Source organism: Rhinopithecus roxellana, chromosome 15 (genome assembly GCF_007565055.1).
Source record: "Rhinopithecus roxellana isolate Shanxi Qingling chromosome 15, ASM756505v1, whole genome shotgun sequence".
Lineage (NCBI taxonomy): Eukaryota > Metazoa > Chordata > Mammalia > Primates > Cercopithecidae > Rhinopithecus > Rhinopithecus roxellana.
Window position 1 is genome coordinate 125,979,625 of NC_044563.1, and position 14,439 is coordinate 125,994,063.

Genomic DNA, 14,439 nt, shown 5'->3' on the forward strand with positions numbered 1-14,439 from the left:
TTACAGATGGGGAAACAGGCTCAAACGACAGCAACTTGCAGAATGACAGGACGGTTCCTTCAGACCACAGCTCTGAATAGTGCCCTTCCTCCCCATCACTCCTCCCACACTTTGGTCAGACTCAGTCCAGAAGCCACAGGAACTCCTGTTTGCTTGGCACGTATTCAGATGCTATATATATTCAAATTATCCTTGCCTTAGAAAAGGATACAATTCAGACAACGAATGCAAGTTGCAGTCTCAGCTCCACCTGTGTAAGTCACTTAACCTTTTCTCAGTCTCAGTTTCCATTTAAAGACTTTACAATCTGGACTTGCAGAATTTTTTTTTCTCCTTATCTCTGGCTACTCCTCCCCACTACTCTCACACTGTTCCCCATGTACAACCGGATTCATGTCTCAACCACTGCTCAGGCTGTCTGCTCTGCCCAGATCACCCTTTCTTCCTGCTCCATCTAATGAAAGCAACTCTTCCCCAAGCCCGGCTCGAGGGAGTCCCAGGCCGAATTAATTGCTTCCTTTCTTGTGGTCCAACAGCATTTACTTCATGCCTCTATTTATAAGTATAGTATGTCTCTCTCCTCTCCTTCCAGGTGGTAAGCTCTATAAAGGCAGATGTATATTTTCCTGGACTTTATAACGTGAAACTCCACACAATTCCTGAAGCTGTCTAACCTTCTCCAGACTTCACAAAGATTTGTTGAATTAAGGAATTCAGGAATGTTTGTTGTAATTCAACATTTGTTGAATTAAGTAGTCAATCAATCATGCCTTAAAATGAGAATACCATCTGTTCTTCCTATTTCACAGTTGTTTAAATGTTACATCCTCACCTCCCCAACCACCCAATCCCCCTTGATAATCTCTCATCCTGGGTTTTTCTTGGATTTTAATCTGAATATGTAATTATAATGTGTGTGTTACTTTTTAATGTCTATATTTCTCTGTACTACTAGACTGGAAACTCCATGAAAACAGGGACAATGTATGTCTAGTTCACCACTGTATTCCCAGCACCCAGTACACAGCACGTACTCAGTCAATATTTACTAAATAATTAGTGTGAAGATTAAACGCATATCAAAGTGTTTTGTAAACCATAAGGTGATGATTAAGATATAATTATTGGTATTATATATCCAGTTTATCTCCTTTTAGATAGCTACAACAAAATCTTCAGTCTCCTGTCCAATATCATATGCCTTTAGCTGGCAAAACTACTTCTTGCCCTGCCAATCGGGCACTTATGTCTCACTCATTTGAATAATAATAGCAATTGCTTTATTTTCTTCTAGTTAGTAATTTACAAGAATATCGGCAGTGACAAATATCAAATCAGCTCAGATCTCATTTAAGATTTTCTGTCAAATAAAAGTGAAATACTTCTTTCTAAAAACGACTGTGATTCTAAGATACGATTGTAATCTTCAAAGCACTACACAAACAAACTCTATGAGGTCCACGTTTAATAAACTGGAACAATTAGTTTATATTCCCAAGCAATGAGTCCAAGTGGACCAAAGGATAGTTGCTAAAGCAAGGCCAGAAGTTTTCAGGGTTCCTCAATTGCATGGACTCCTTCCAAGGCTCTGAGGGACCGGGACTTGGCAATGTGTTCTCATGGTCATGTATTCAACTAAACTTTGCAAAAGCAAGAGAGTTTTGTATTTTCCTTAAAGAAGGCCCTCAAAATTGTATACCCTTCAGGCCCCACAAAACCTAGATCCACCCTTGTGCAGACGGTTTTCAACCTTACAATCTGGCCATTTTTTTCTCTGAAGTATTCACAACCAACATGGAATTGCAGGCATATTTAGTGACCAACTTTTTAAGCCTAGTTCTAATCTCTGAAGGAGTCATGTTATCATAAAATCCTTTTTAAAATCCTTCTAAAAAGAGGGCACTATGTCTAAATAATTATTTTTTCCAGATCCATATATAACCTTCTTCCCCATTAATGAACACTGCTTACATGCACTGAATTTCTAAGATCTCTAAAATATTTATAACTCTAACAAGTAGGCATTACTAATTTTCCAATCTCACGGAAGAGGAAACTGAAACTTGGACGAGTTAAATCATTTGTCCAAGATCAGACAGCTAGTAAGGGATATGTCTGGGGTTTCAATCCAGGGTTATCTACCTCTCTTAATCTCTAGTCTCTACTACTCCCAAGGTTCCCTGACAGCAGAAATTATGTCATCTCATTCCTTTTAATTCCCCACAGAGCAGATGATAAAAAGCTGGCACTCAATAAACATATTTGATCAACTATTTGAGAGAATACCTAATGTAACACAATCTCAAATACTGTGACATTACTACGAATATTCTTAAATGATGAGGTAATCAGATACCAAAGGAGGAGATTAATGTACAACAAAAGGCATTTTACACTTTATCTCAGGAATGATGCCAAATAGAAAACGGAAGATCAGCTGTTACCCGGGTTTCCAGCTACAAATCAAAAAGTCCTCAGAGTACCAAGTGGAACATAGGTAACACAGAAGCCTTTTAAATCGTATCAGCCACGCAATCTTTGAATTCAAGAAAGTGTTACATATATTTGGAAGAAAAAAGAATGCATAATGGGTTTATTACAATCTGTTTTTCAAAAGCACACATACACAAGATATACCAAATGGCTTATCCTTTTAGTGCAGTCCTCTTGGAGTCTCCAATTGCTTAGAAGCTAAATGAATACTGCAAGAAAGGAAAAGTGTGTCTACCCAACTGAAAATCCGTTAACTCAGTGGCTGGACGTAGACACGGCCTGAGAACGTTTTAAATGTAATGTATTGAAACTGGCTGAAAGGACGCCATTTGGCACCCAGACCAACATCAAAAGGCAATGCTCCTAATGAGCATCTGCAGCTGAGACACAGTATTTCAACAACATGAAACGAAAGGGCATAATGGCACCACTGCCAATGCCAAATAATTTACATCCCTTTACATCAGCAAATGGTTTTAAGGTTTGACCCCAAGAGTTAATAACAAAAGAGGCTAGACGTAACAGGACTATGACCTTCAGATTGACTTCTGTATTCTATTATCCTACCGTTAAGTAGTAAGCATATCTATCTGTATTGGTAAAAAGAGTTTCACTACAATGTTTTCAAATAGTAAAAACTCTGGAGCTCATAGAAACCTAATCATTAGGATTCAGAGAGGTCCTTGGACATTTCCTCCTTCCTAAGAGGCCATCTCTTACAGTATTGCTCAGAGTCATTGAGTACATTATGAAATGTATAAAATTTTCTTCTTCCAAATTTTACTTAGAATTCTTTCTTTTTAACCAAAGGAATTTTCACCTTAGTGATTTTTATTAAAAGCTCAAATGACCTCATTTTACGCAGCCACGTGATTAATGTTTTCAATTTTGTGTAGTTTGTAACCCAGTTTTAAGATTAGTAAAATGCTCCCTGTAATGTGACGCCATTTCTTTTAAAGTTCCAGACGTTCCTTAGTCTCTATGTTACAACTGCTAAACTGAAAAATGATCAATCATGGAATTTACATTAAAATATTTATCTTGACACCAGAAAACATGTGTGTGCTCAAAAACACAATGCTGAACTGGTACAGGAGAGCCTTTATAAAATGTCTTTGTCTCCTCCCAGTCTATGACTCTTCCCGCAGACTGATGGGGGCAGGTGCAATCCCTTCTCTCCCCGGCCTGCCAATTGGTTCTGCTCTCCATCACAAGCTCAAGATCCTAAGGGAAAGTGCAACCCATTCTTTAGCAACAGGTACTCAATCATTTATTTTACACTAAGTCAGAAAGGACTGTCTGTAAAATGCCTTTGGAAGTCTGCCAGTAGTACTGAAGCCACTTTCAGTCTGGACAGCAGCCACAGTTCTTTAATACTAAAGACAAAAATATGAGAAATGTATCAAACTCATACTTAACAGAGGCTTCATCGCCTTGAAAAATTAAGTGGTTGCATCATAAATTCCAGAGTTCATATTTTAAGCAGTGTAAAGTTTACAAAATACTCTCTATAATTTGAGAAACTGGGTTCTGTAGTGAACAAACACATGTCTAAAGATTAGCTTTTGAGTGACAAAATGGTGCTGTTTATTTTGAAAGGCAATTAAGACATTGTTCCTTGTGACAGAAAATACAGATATAGGTTACTTCCGTTAAATTACACATTACCTATCTGAGGAATTCAATTAATGATAAATGGACTCCAAACAGAAGCACTGTTCAAAACTTGAAATTTGGGGGTGCTACAGACTAATTTCTCCTTCTTATTGCTGCCTTCAGTAAACACCCACATCCCTTACAAATAGCACACCCACACCATTTTTTTTTTTAAGTTTTGATGTGGGATTGTTTTTCTTTGCAATTACTATCTTAATTCTTGAACTATCAAACTCAAGAAACCAGCCACCAGTTAAATCAACATATTCTTAGTTTAATCAATTATCATAGTAAGACTTAGAGGAACCTCCTTTACTAAACAAGTATATGTCCTGCTATTTTCTGATATTCCAATTCTTTTTAAAAAATCTTAGATAAAGGTATTTGGGAGGAAGTTATCAGGTTCAATAATTTAGGGAAAGAAGGAAGGAGTTCATAAAGAATTAGCTTAAGCAAACAATTTGAGAGTAATGAAAGCTTAGCTAGGTTAGCAGATCTTTAAGACCTTTATAGAGGGAACAGTAACTCAAAAACTTACATAAATCACAGCCCACATGTCTACAATGTCTGGATTATATTGCCTGTTTTTAATAACTGTTGGATATTAAACAAATTATCAGTTATTAATATTTTTAAATATGCTAGCATTTATTGAAAGAAAATAATCTTTCTAGGGTTTGGTTAGAGTTGTGAAAGGTTTTCCACATTCTTATACAGCTTTTATTACACTCAGTGAAATTCTGTTTAAAAACACACATTCTCAATCTTAAAACGAAAATCAACAAAAATATATGGCTCACTATAACTGTGCTCATAGTAAACTTTGTGGAAGCGCACCTTAATTTGCTTAGTGAGAGATATTATGTATGCTACTTGATTTCAATGTTAGCTTTTGTAAAGTAGCTCTTTGTTCTTAACCAGTGTTATCTTGTTAGAAACCCAGTCCTATCCATTCCTTGACTCTTGCAAGTTTAACTGACACAAGACTAAAATTATCAAGTAAACATGTGATTTAACCATCCCAGATCGTTCAAGCAAACAATTCTTCAAAACATCCAAAATTTATACTAAACTCAAATGTACTATGCAATTGCACAACCTTTCATTGTATTTCTAATGAGCAGAGGACATCAAAAGAGGAGAGGGGCAGCCCATTGGACTCACTTGATATATTACGGTTAGCTTGCCTTATATGTAAATTTTCATATGCACAGAGCGGAGCACACAAACTCAGTTACCACTGCCCTGGACATGTTACATTTGAGTCCAAAAAAAAAAAAAATCCTCAGATATATATACATATGTATATATACTTGTGTGTTATATTTTCATTTTCATTCTGACCCTTTGACTTGAATTCTTTGATTTTTTAAAAAATATATATATAGTACAGAAGACATTTTAATGGGAAATTATTTCTCTTTGGAAAACCATTCGACTTCTTTTGTTAAGCAACCTTGTATGTGTTTCACGTTCTGCTTTCTTCCCATTCTCAAGGTACCGGCCCAGGAAAGAGGTCGCTTTCATTCCAGGGAACACTGGTCAGAATGCCTCCCCTACCTGGGCCTCCACGAACATCCCAGTGGGAATTCCTGGGCCTGCAACTCCCACAGGATCCAAATACTGATGACTGTACCCATCACGATGATGGAAAGGACCGCCAGGCGATCCCCCAAAAGGCCCACCAAAGATCCAGGTTCCATTGTCACGCTCCCACCTGAGGGCGAGGAGGTCTCAAAAACACCCCCTTCCCCCGCCCCGTGCGGACAGGTCGCGTCGCAGCACCCACGGGACCACGGAAAGGGGCATAGCCGGGGTGGCCCCCGCCCAGGTGGCAGCGGAGACCCAGCACCAGGCAGACGAGGCTTGGTCCCCACCCCTCGGGGCCCTGCCACGGCCCCGCCCCGCCGCCAGTAGCGCCCCCGGCCCGCCGGTCAGCGCACGCGCGACGGTGTGCCTGCCAGGGTGCCCTCCCCGGCGACGCGCTCAGGCTCGGATTCCGCGGCGCGAGAGTGAGCGCTGGCGGGGACGGTGGGATGCTCCAAGTCGGCATGAAAGAGGCGAGAGTGGGCGAGCACGGGCGGCCGGACCAGGAGCACTCCGGGTGACCACCTAGCCTCCATTTTATTTCCTCAGAAACTGCCGGGCAGGCTGGGGACCGGCCGCAGGGCGGGGTTTCTCCTGGCGGTGACTGAGCGAGACCGTTAGGCTGGAGCACCGGGAGACTGTCCTGGCAGCTCCTGGCCGCCACCCGCGCCGCAATAAAAGCCTCTCGCGGCTTCCCGCCCAGCCAGCCTCGCGCTGATTGGTCGCCATGGGAGGGACCCGAGTTGGCTGGAGGCGGCGGCCGAGCGCTGCTCCTGTGCCGCCTGCGGAGGGGGCTCACTGGGTGCTCCCTGACCCACCCCTTGCGCTCCCCAGCCCGCCCCGTGCGCTCCCCAACCCGGGGTCAGCAGTCCAGAGAAGGTATAACGGCACCTGACAGCGGCAACCGCGACACACAGCCCCTCCGCCCGGCTTTCCTCGGTCGCTTTCCAGCACACGCCCCCCCGCCCAGAATGTCCGCCCAACCCACCCAGCTCTCTGCGGCCCCTGCTTTTCTTCCTCCCCTCCCGTCCATCAGAGCCAAAGCGCAAATCCTTGGGTGGAGGTGGGGGGATGACAGCTGGAGGGGAGGGTGGGCACGCACAGAAGAATTTTCCAGGGAGGCCGGGATGGAAATAGCCAAAATGAAATGCACCTCCCTCCCCGCTGCCGAGGTTCTCTGGGCGGCGGCGCAACCCCCGCCACCCGCGGCAGCATCACTACTGTCTTCCTCCCAGCTCCCTATTGTTCACACTTTGCCAGGATCGGGAACCTCGCCCAAAGAAAGGAGACAGGGCGAGGTGTTTCGGGCGGCTACCTGCCATTCTTCTCGCGCCCCGTGCAACACTGGGCAGGCGGCGCGTGTAAAGGCACACGCGCGCGCACACGCGCACACACACCAGGCAGACCCGATCACGCCCTCCTCGCCCTCCGCCCCTCTGCACTTCCTCCTGTCAAAACGCGGCGCTCGACCCTCCCATCCTTCAGTGCTCGCGGCCGAGGGTAGGCTTTGCAACTAACCAGCAATTTGGCAAATGAAAAACTAACGTCATATCGACTGGGGTGCAACAACAGCCACACAGCCCTGCTATTCTGCCCATTTCGCCCCATTTTGCAAACCGTTATTTGGCTGGGGCGGGGGAGGCAAAGCAAGGATCCTGACTTTATTAGACCTGGGGATATAACGATCTGGGGCGGCTGCCCTAGCCTTATTGTTCACTCTTCCCGGAGCCGGGGCTGACAAGCCCCTTCCCCCTCGGAATCCGAGCCCGTGCAGCGGCACCACCCGAGCCGCGACGTCCCCCGCCCCGCCGCCCGCCTTTGGGGAAGGAGCGCTGCCCATCACCAGCGCGGCCGCTGAGCCCCCGGGAGCCAACCCGCTCTGCTCCCACCGCCGCGGGCGCACGAAGTGGGAAGGGCGGACGCGCCGGAGGGGCGCCGGGCGCTGGCGGCGCGGGGAGGCAGCTCCCGTGCAGCGCAGCCCGGGAGGGAGCGGGGTTCGGCTGGGCAGCAAGGGCGACGCGCTCCTTTCACAGCTAAACGCAAATGACCAGCCTTAGCAGTCCACATAAAACCACCCAAAATAATAGCGTTCCTCCTAGGAGTAGGAGGAAGGGGTAATTAGCAAACCAGATTGAGAATTTAAAAAAAAAAAAAATGTACCTGCCGTTCCCAGGAAAAACAAAGTCCAGATGAGATCCTTAGTTTGCAGCATTGTAATCTGCTGGCTGGGAGGGATGTTCTTGCCGCGGTAAATTCTGTGCTCCCTCCCTTGCAGCGAGTGTGGACGGCGGCAGAGCGACAGACTTAGGGGCAGACAATTGCCAGGCTGAGTATGATTATTTTTGCAGAATTGTTTCCTGCCAGCGGCAGCCGAGCTGCGTTCACGCGCTGATCGGAGAATGAGTGACAGTCCCAGCCTCAGCACACTCGCAACTCGGAGATCCTTGCGCTGGCCCGGGTTCGTTTTGATGGAACTGGGATGGGAGAGAGGAGCGGGGGGCGGGGGTGAGAACCTCACTGTGTCCTTCCACCACGCCGGCCACAAATAGTGCCGAACATCAAGGAGGTAAGAGAGACACAGAAGGCAGATGCGGAAGCCTGCAAAACGCGGCCTGGAGTTTTCGGGGGAGCCGGGCTCTTTCACACGCAGTCTCCCAGGGAGAGCTGGGATTTCTTTTCACACTTCTCCCCTACGCCTTCGTAGGCGCTCCTGCCACCCAGCCTTCCTTAATCAGCAGTTTGCATATTTTGATAACTAGTAAATAATAGAAGCAAAAGTTTAGATTTGGTTAGGTATTTAAAGTTGTCAAATCCCTCCATTTCGATTCTAAGATTCTTGCAACACAAGGATAGCCCAGGACTTAATTTTAAGTGCGGGAAATTAGAACTTTGGAGAGGGATGGGGGTTGCTGTTGCTGGGTGTTGTTTTGATATTGTTTGTTTGTTTGTTTTATCCTGACTGTGAAGTTTGCTGTCCCACAGGGAGACATACAACACCCTTCAGCAGATCCCCTGGGAAGGAGGTGGGAAGAAACTTGAGTTAGAAGAAAACTCAGATGTTTGGAAGGGATTTCCAGAAATAAAACGAAGAAAATGTTTTCCTGTTTATAAATTCGGAAATCTGTGGTCTCTTTATTAAAATAGCCAAGGCTTTTATATAGATATTATGATACAGAATCAACATTAAATAATATTTTCTTACATGGGGACATGACCTTAATTCTTAAAGATATCAATGTAGAATATTACTGAGGTACCAACACTACTGAGGTACCAACACAATAGGCTTTAATTACAATTCCAGCTGTGTTTTCAAAAGTAGGGGGTGGAGACAGCAGGGTGAAAAGAAACATGTCTCAGCACCTGAAGGCTTGGGTGTGTAAGGAACTAACGTGAGGAAGGTGTTCCAGATGTCAGGTTAACCTATTAGCCTAGAACACAGAAACCCTCTAACAGAGAAAGTCTGCATAAATTCAAAGGCACTAAAGCACTAATGTTACCGGGTACGCCCTTTTTCTTCAAAGGTCGGCCTCCCCACTCCTGTAGCAGATTTTTTGTTTTTTGTTTTGTTTTGTTTTTTTGAGACGGAGCCTCGCTCTGTCGCCCAGGATGGAGTGCAGTGGCGCCATCTCTGCTCACTGCAACTTCCGTTCCGGTTCAAGCGATTCTCCTGCCTCAGCCTCCTGAGTAGCTGGGATTACAGGCGCCCGCCACCACATCCAGCTAATTTTTGTATTTTTAGTAGAGACTGGTGTTTCACCATGTTGGTCAGGCTTGTCTCGAACTCCTGACCTCATTATCTGCCCGCCTCAGCCTCCTAAAGTGCTGGGATTACAGGCGTGAGCTACCGCGCCCAGCCACTGTAGCAGTTTTTAAAAGTCCATCGTCTGCTGGCAGACCATCCATCCTCCCTTATTGGACAGGCCCTCTCTCTTCCCCACTTTCCTCCTCTATAATAGACCAAGTGGGCCACACCAGTACAGTGTAATTAGCGAGGACCCCTGAAAAGTGTTTCTTCCCCTAAGTAAATCTTCCACAACGTTTACTTTGGGATATTTCTTTCATACCAAGTATAAACAATTCAAAAATACAGAAAAGTAGAAAGAACTAAAAATAACCCCAAATCCCACGGATTCCAGAGATACTCATAGATTTTGTCTTCTGTATGTGCATATGATTTTTATAATTGACATATTATAGTAGCAATTCGAATCCTGCTGTTTTTGCCTAACATTAGTATAAGCATTTATTCCTCTGGATCATTAAAAAGCTTTTCTAGATATTTTTATGGCTATGTAATATTTCTTCATATGGATGATTTTGCAATGGTTTCCCCATTTTTGGATACTTGTATTGTTTGTGGAGTTTGATAATATAAATAATGCTTTTTTGAACATCTTTCAACAAATATTTGTGGAGCAACCACTGGGTTTAGCCCTGTGCTGGATGCAGTGAATTATAGACGTCTTTTTTTAATGGTTGCTGTACTTACATGTCTTTGATTTCAGACTTCTGCTTCTAACATCTAAAATCACCACATTAAATATTATAGATTTATGTAAATGAATGTTATCAGACTCTTTCCTTAAAAAAGAGGTTTTGATAGTGAGGAAAGATAGAGAGAACAGGCAGGGGGTGGAGTGGAGAGAGTGAAGGTTGGGGCCCCCAAAATAAAAATTTTTCCAGTTTTGCCCCTAAGAGTGAGAGACACATCCTTCCCTGCAAACCTCCCTCCTTATAGTCCATGTCAGTAGAATTAAAAGACTCCTCACTATTTTTCTCCCCAGATGTCCCTATTTTTAGCTTTTCAGTGTAGACAAGTGTGGAAATCCAATCTCACTTCAGCATGACTGAATTTCTTTTTCTTCCCCTCTCTCTCTGCAGCCCCTCCCTACCCCATGTGGTTGTTGATCTCTGTTGTAATGATTCATTCTAGAATGCTGCCCCAGTCATTCCAGTCCACACTCCCGGTATCTCTCCCAAGTTCTTTTAACAGGTTGTGTCACTTGTCTCCAATTCTGTGTATCTCTGCTGGTCAGTGCCTACATCTGTAAGCTCTGTATTGCGTTTCAATCCCTCCCTGATCCTCATTTTAAAATGGGACAAAACTGTGACTCTCACTGGACCTCTCTCCCCAGAGAGAGGCCCGGGCTGTCAGGCACACATTAATGAGCATCTACAAAGTGAACATCCATGGGTTTGAGGCAGAGGAAGGAGACTCCAGACTGTGCGTTAGAGAGAAAATTATTTAGAGAGCAAGCAGAGAAAGGTCTAAGAAGACAGCCACAGCAAGGAGATGAGCTAGGAGGCCATGATAACTCTGGATGGGGTGACAGGGCCTAATTAAGAAAGCGACAGTGGGGTGGCCGGGCACGGTGGCTCATGCCTGTAATCCCAGCACTTTAGGAGGTCGAGGTGGGTGGATCACAAGGTCAGGAGTTCGAGACCAGCCTGGCCAATATGGTGAACCCTTGTCTCTGCTAAAAATACAAAAAAATTAGCCAGGCGTGGGGGCATGTGCCTGTAATCCCAGCTACTTGGGAGGCTGAGGCAGGAGAATTGCTTGAATCCGGGAGGCAGAGGTTATAGTGAGCCAAGATCACGCCACACCACTGCACTCCAGCTTGGGTGACAAAGCAGGACTCTGTCTCAAAAAAAAAAAAAAAAAAAAAAGACAGTGGGAAAAGAAGCAAAAAGGAGCCCAGATTTGCAATTCCAAGATAAGATAAGAACAGCTAGAATGGGAATTGTGAGAAGATGGAAGTATGAGGCAGAGGAAGAAATCCAAGTTCCTTTCATTCATTCAACAAATGTTTATGGAGTCTCAACTAAGTGCCTGGCACTGCTGTAGACACTGGGGATGTAGCCAGGGACAAAGCACAGCCTTTGCCCACGTGGGCTTTCCTTCTTATGGGGGAAGACAGAGAATAAATCATTAAACATCTAGTAGTGTACAGGTGGTGATAAGTGCTAAGGAAAGCAATAATGAGAGATAAGAGTTCTGGGGCGGAGAGGGATGACCGTTTTGTTTAGTGGATCTATATGGGTGTACATGACAGAGATCTCGAGAAAGTGATGACTGCTAAGGGTCCAGCATGGGCGATTGAATAGTTGCTGGTAACACTGACAGGGAGCAGAAGAAGAGGGGCAGATTCAGACCAGGTGATAAGCAAAGAAACAATGATGCCAGCTCTGCACATACTAAGTCTGAGATGTTTCAGAGACATCCAAGTGGAAATGTGTAGAAGACAGACAGAGAGCCCAGAGAGCATCAGTGTTTAAGGTACAGGCAGAAGGACTTACCAATGAAATACTGAAAAACAGACAGCTAGAAAGGAAATTGAAATATGACAGTGTCACAAAACCTAAAGAAGAAAGCTTTGAGGTGGTCAAAAAAGAGGAAGATTTGAAAGAATTTCCTGAATTTGACCATTGGAAAGTCCTTAGTGGCCCCTGGGGGAACAGTATTCATGGAATGGAGGGCAAGGGAGACATCATGGTCCCAGGAATGAAAGGGAGGGGAGGAGAGAGAAGCTGGGGGTGTGGACACTCTCTCCAGCAGTGTGATGTTGAAAGAGTAGTGGGATAATGACAGGGAGGCAAGCTTGTGAGAGAAGGAGGCTTAGAAGAGGGTTTTCTTTTCTTCTCTTTTAACGTGAGGACTTTATTATCAAGTTATAAAGTAAATTAAATTGGTGTTAACTCTTGCTCAGCACCACCAAGACCTTATGCAACAGCTTGACTTACACAACTTGAAAAATGAACTTGGAATAAAGTGCCCTAATTTAGGTCTTCTTTCCTGTTGTTGTTGACAGTGGGGACCCCAGGTGTGATCCTAGGACTCACAGATACCCTAAGAACTTTATTTCACTATCGATACAGGCAAAATGGAGTCTGAGAAACACAGCATCTTAAGACCAACACAAGAGACAGGTCTTAAGCCAACTTAAGACCTCAGGCTAATAGAAGCTGAAAATCTTCTGCCCATTTTTTTATTTTTATTGGGTTTCTTGTTCTGTTATTGTTAAGTCATAGGAATTCTTTATATGTGGTAGATACCAATCTCTCATCAGATACATGATTTGAAAATATTTTCCTATTCCATGGGTTGCCTTTTCACTCTGTTTACAGTGTTTTTTCCATATAGTAACGTTTTTAATTTTGATAAAGTCCAACTTAATCTGTTTCTTTCTCTGGCTTATCCAAAGAGCTGAGCATGAGCCAGGAAAGTATAAGGACTAGGAGGTAAACTTGAGCCCACAGAGCTAAAGAGTGAAAGTCTCTCGGGAGCCCTCCCAGCTCACTCTTAACTTCTCATCTTCCAAATCTGGTTGACATGAGAAATTACTTATAAACTCTAACGCATGGCAGGGCTGGGGCAACTGATGTGCTTCCTCCCTGTTCAAGGCTGGCTCAGGCACTGGTTAAGGACTAGTGAGCACTCATCAGTCAATCCAGCTCAATGGTGCTGGGGACTTCCAAATGCGGGAGAAACGAGACAGAGGTTGACATAGAACCACTGCTCCTTTGTGTGGGTTGTGCACTGCACAGCTTCAAGGGGTGTTTTGCAAATCCCACCCATCATATATTTATACGGTTGTTATGATGATATTTTCTGGCATCAGTGGAAGTAAAGCATCAAGGAAGAGGTGCTGTTTTCATTTTCCTTTTTTATATTGTGCAGAAAGTTTGTTAGGAATTACTTTCAGGATCAACATCTGTGTGGCAAGGGAAATAAACAGGTTACTAATAAAGAAGAGGAAACTGGGCCTCAGGGCAGGCACCACAAAGCCTCAGCCCCACCTCGAGAACCCTGAAAATAGTTGCAATATCCTCACATTGACCGATCACCAAATTCAGGCCACCCCAAGAATGCAACCTGGCCTTGTGAGAGGTGATTCTTTTCAGCTGAAGGAGGGCATCCCCAGCATCTGGAGTAAGCCCTCCAGCCCTGAAGGGGGACTCTGAAAAGCTTAGCATAGTACCCACTACATGATTTTAGCTATACTCCAAAATAGCCAATTTGGTTTAGCCTTGCTTTGGCTATGTGGGCTCCTTTTGGGTTCCATGTGAATTTTAGGATTTTTTTTTTCTAGTTCTGTGAAGAACGATGGTGGTATTTTGAAGGGAATTGCATTGAATTTGTAGAGTTTTTTTTTTTTTTTGGCAGTATGGACATTTTCACAATATTGATTCTACCCATCCATGAGCATGGGATGTGTTTCCGTTTGTTTCTGTCATCTATGATTTCTTTCAGCAGTGTTTTGTAGTTTTCCGTGTAAAGGTCTTTCACCTCCATGCTTAGGTATATTCCTAAGTATTATTACTTTTTTTTGCAGCTATTGTAAAAGGAGTTGACATCTTGATTTGATTCTCAGCTTGGTTACTGGTGGTGTATAGGAGAGCTACTGATTTGTGTACATTAGTTTTGCATCAAGAAACTTTGCTGAATTCTTTTATCAGTTCTATGAGATTTTGTAGTAGTCTTTAGGGTTTCCTACATAGACAATTACATTGTCAGCGTTTTTTCTTTTGTTTTATTGTGGGAAAATATAAAACACACATGACATAAAATTTACCATTTAATATGTACAGTTCTGTGGCATCAAGCATATTTACATTGTTGGGCAACCATCACTACCATTCATCTCCAGAGCTTTTTCATCTTCCCCAACTGAAACTCCATACACATGAAACAGTAAC

At 44.0% G+C, this 14,439-nt stretch overlaps 1 protein-coding gene and 1 long non-coding RNA gene across 15 annotated transcripts in view; one reads left to right on the top strand and one right to left on the bottom strand.

The window, feature by feature from the left end:
* NCAM1 (neural cell adhesion molecule 1) overlaps nucleotides 1-8,326 on the bottom strand; it is a 316,719-nt gene extending 308,393 nt beyond the window's left edge. For all 14 annotated transcript variants that reach the window (XM_030917890.1, XM_030917889.1, XM_030917884.1 and 11 more), the window contains exon 1: nucleotides 7,897-8,326. In XM_030917890.1, the coding sequence (XP_030773750.1) occupies nucleotides 7,897-7,948 (52 nt within the window). In that variant the 5' untranslated portion in view covers nucleotides 7,949-8,326. The remainder of the gene's footprint in view (nucleotides 1-7,896) is intronic.
* Nucleotides 6,086-10,299, top strand: LOC104677368. The gene is made up of 3 exons (XR_750038.2): nucleotides 6,086-6,336; nucleotides 8,085-8,194; nucleotides 8,719-10,299. It is a non-coding gene; the product is annotated as an uncharacterized LOC104677368 (long non-coding RNA).
* The last annotated feature ends 4,140 nt before the right edge of the window (nucleotides 10,300-14,439 follow it).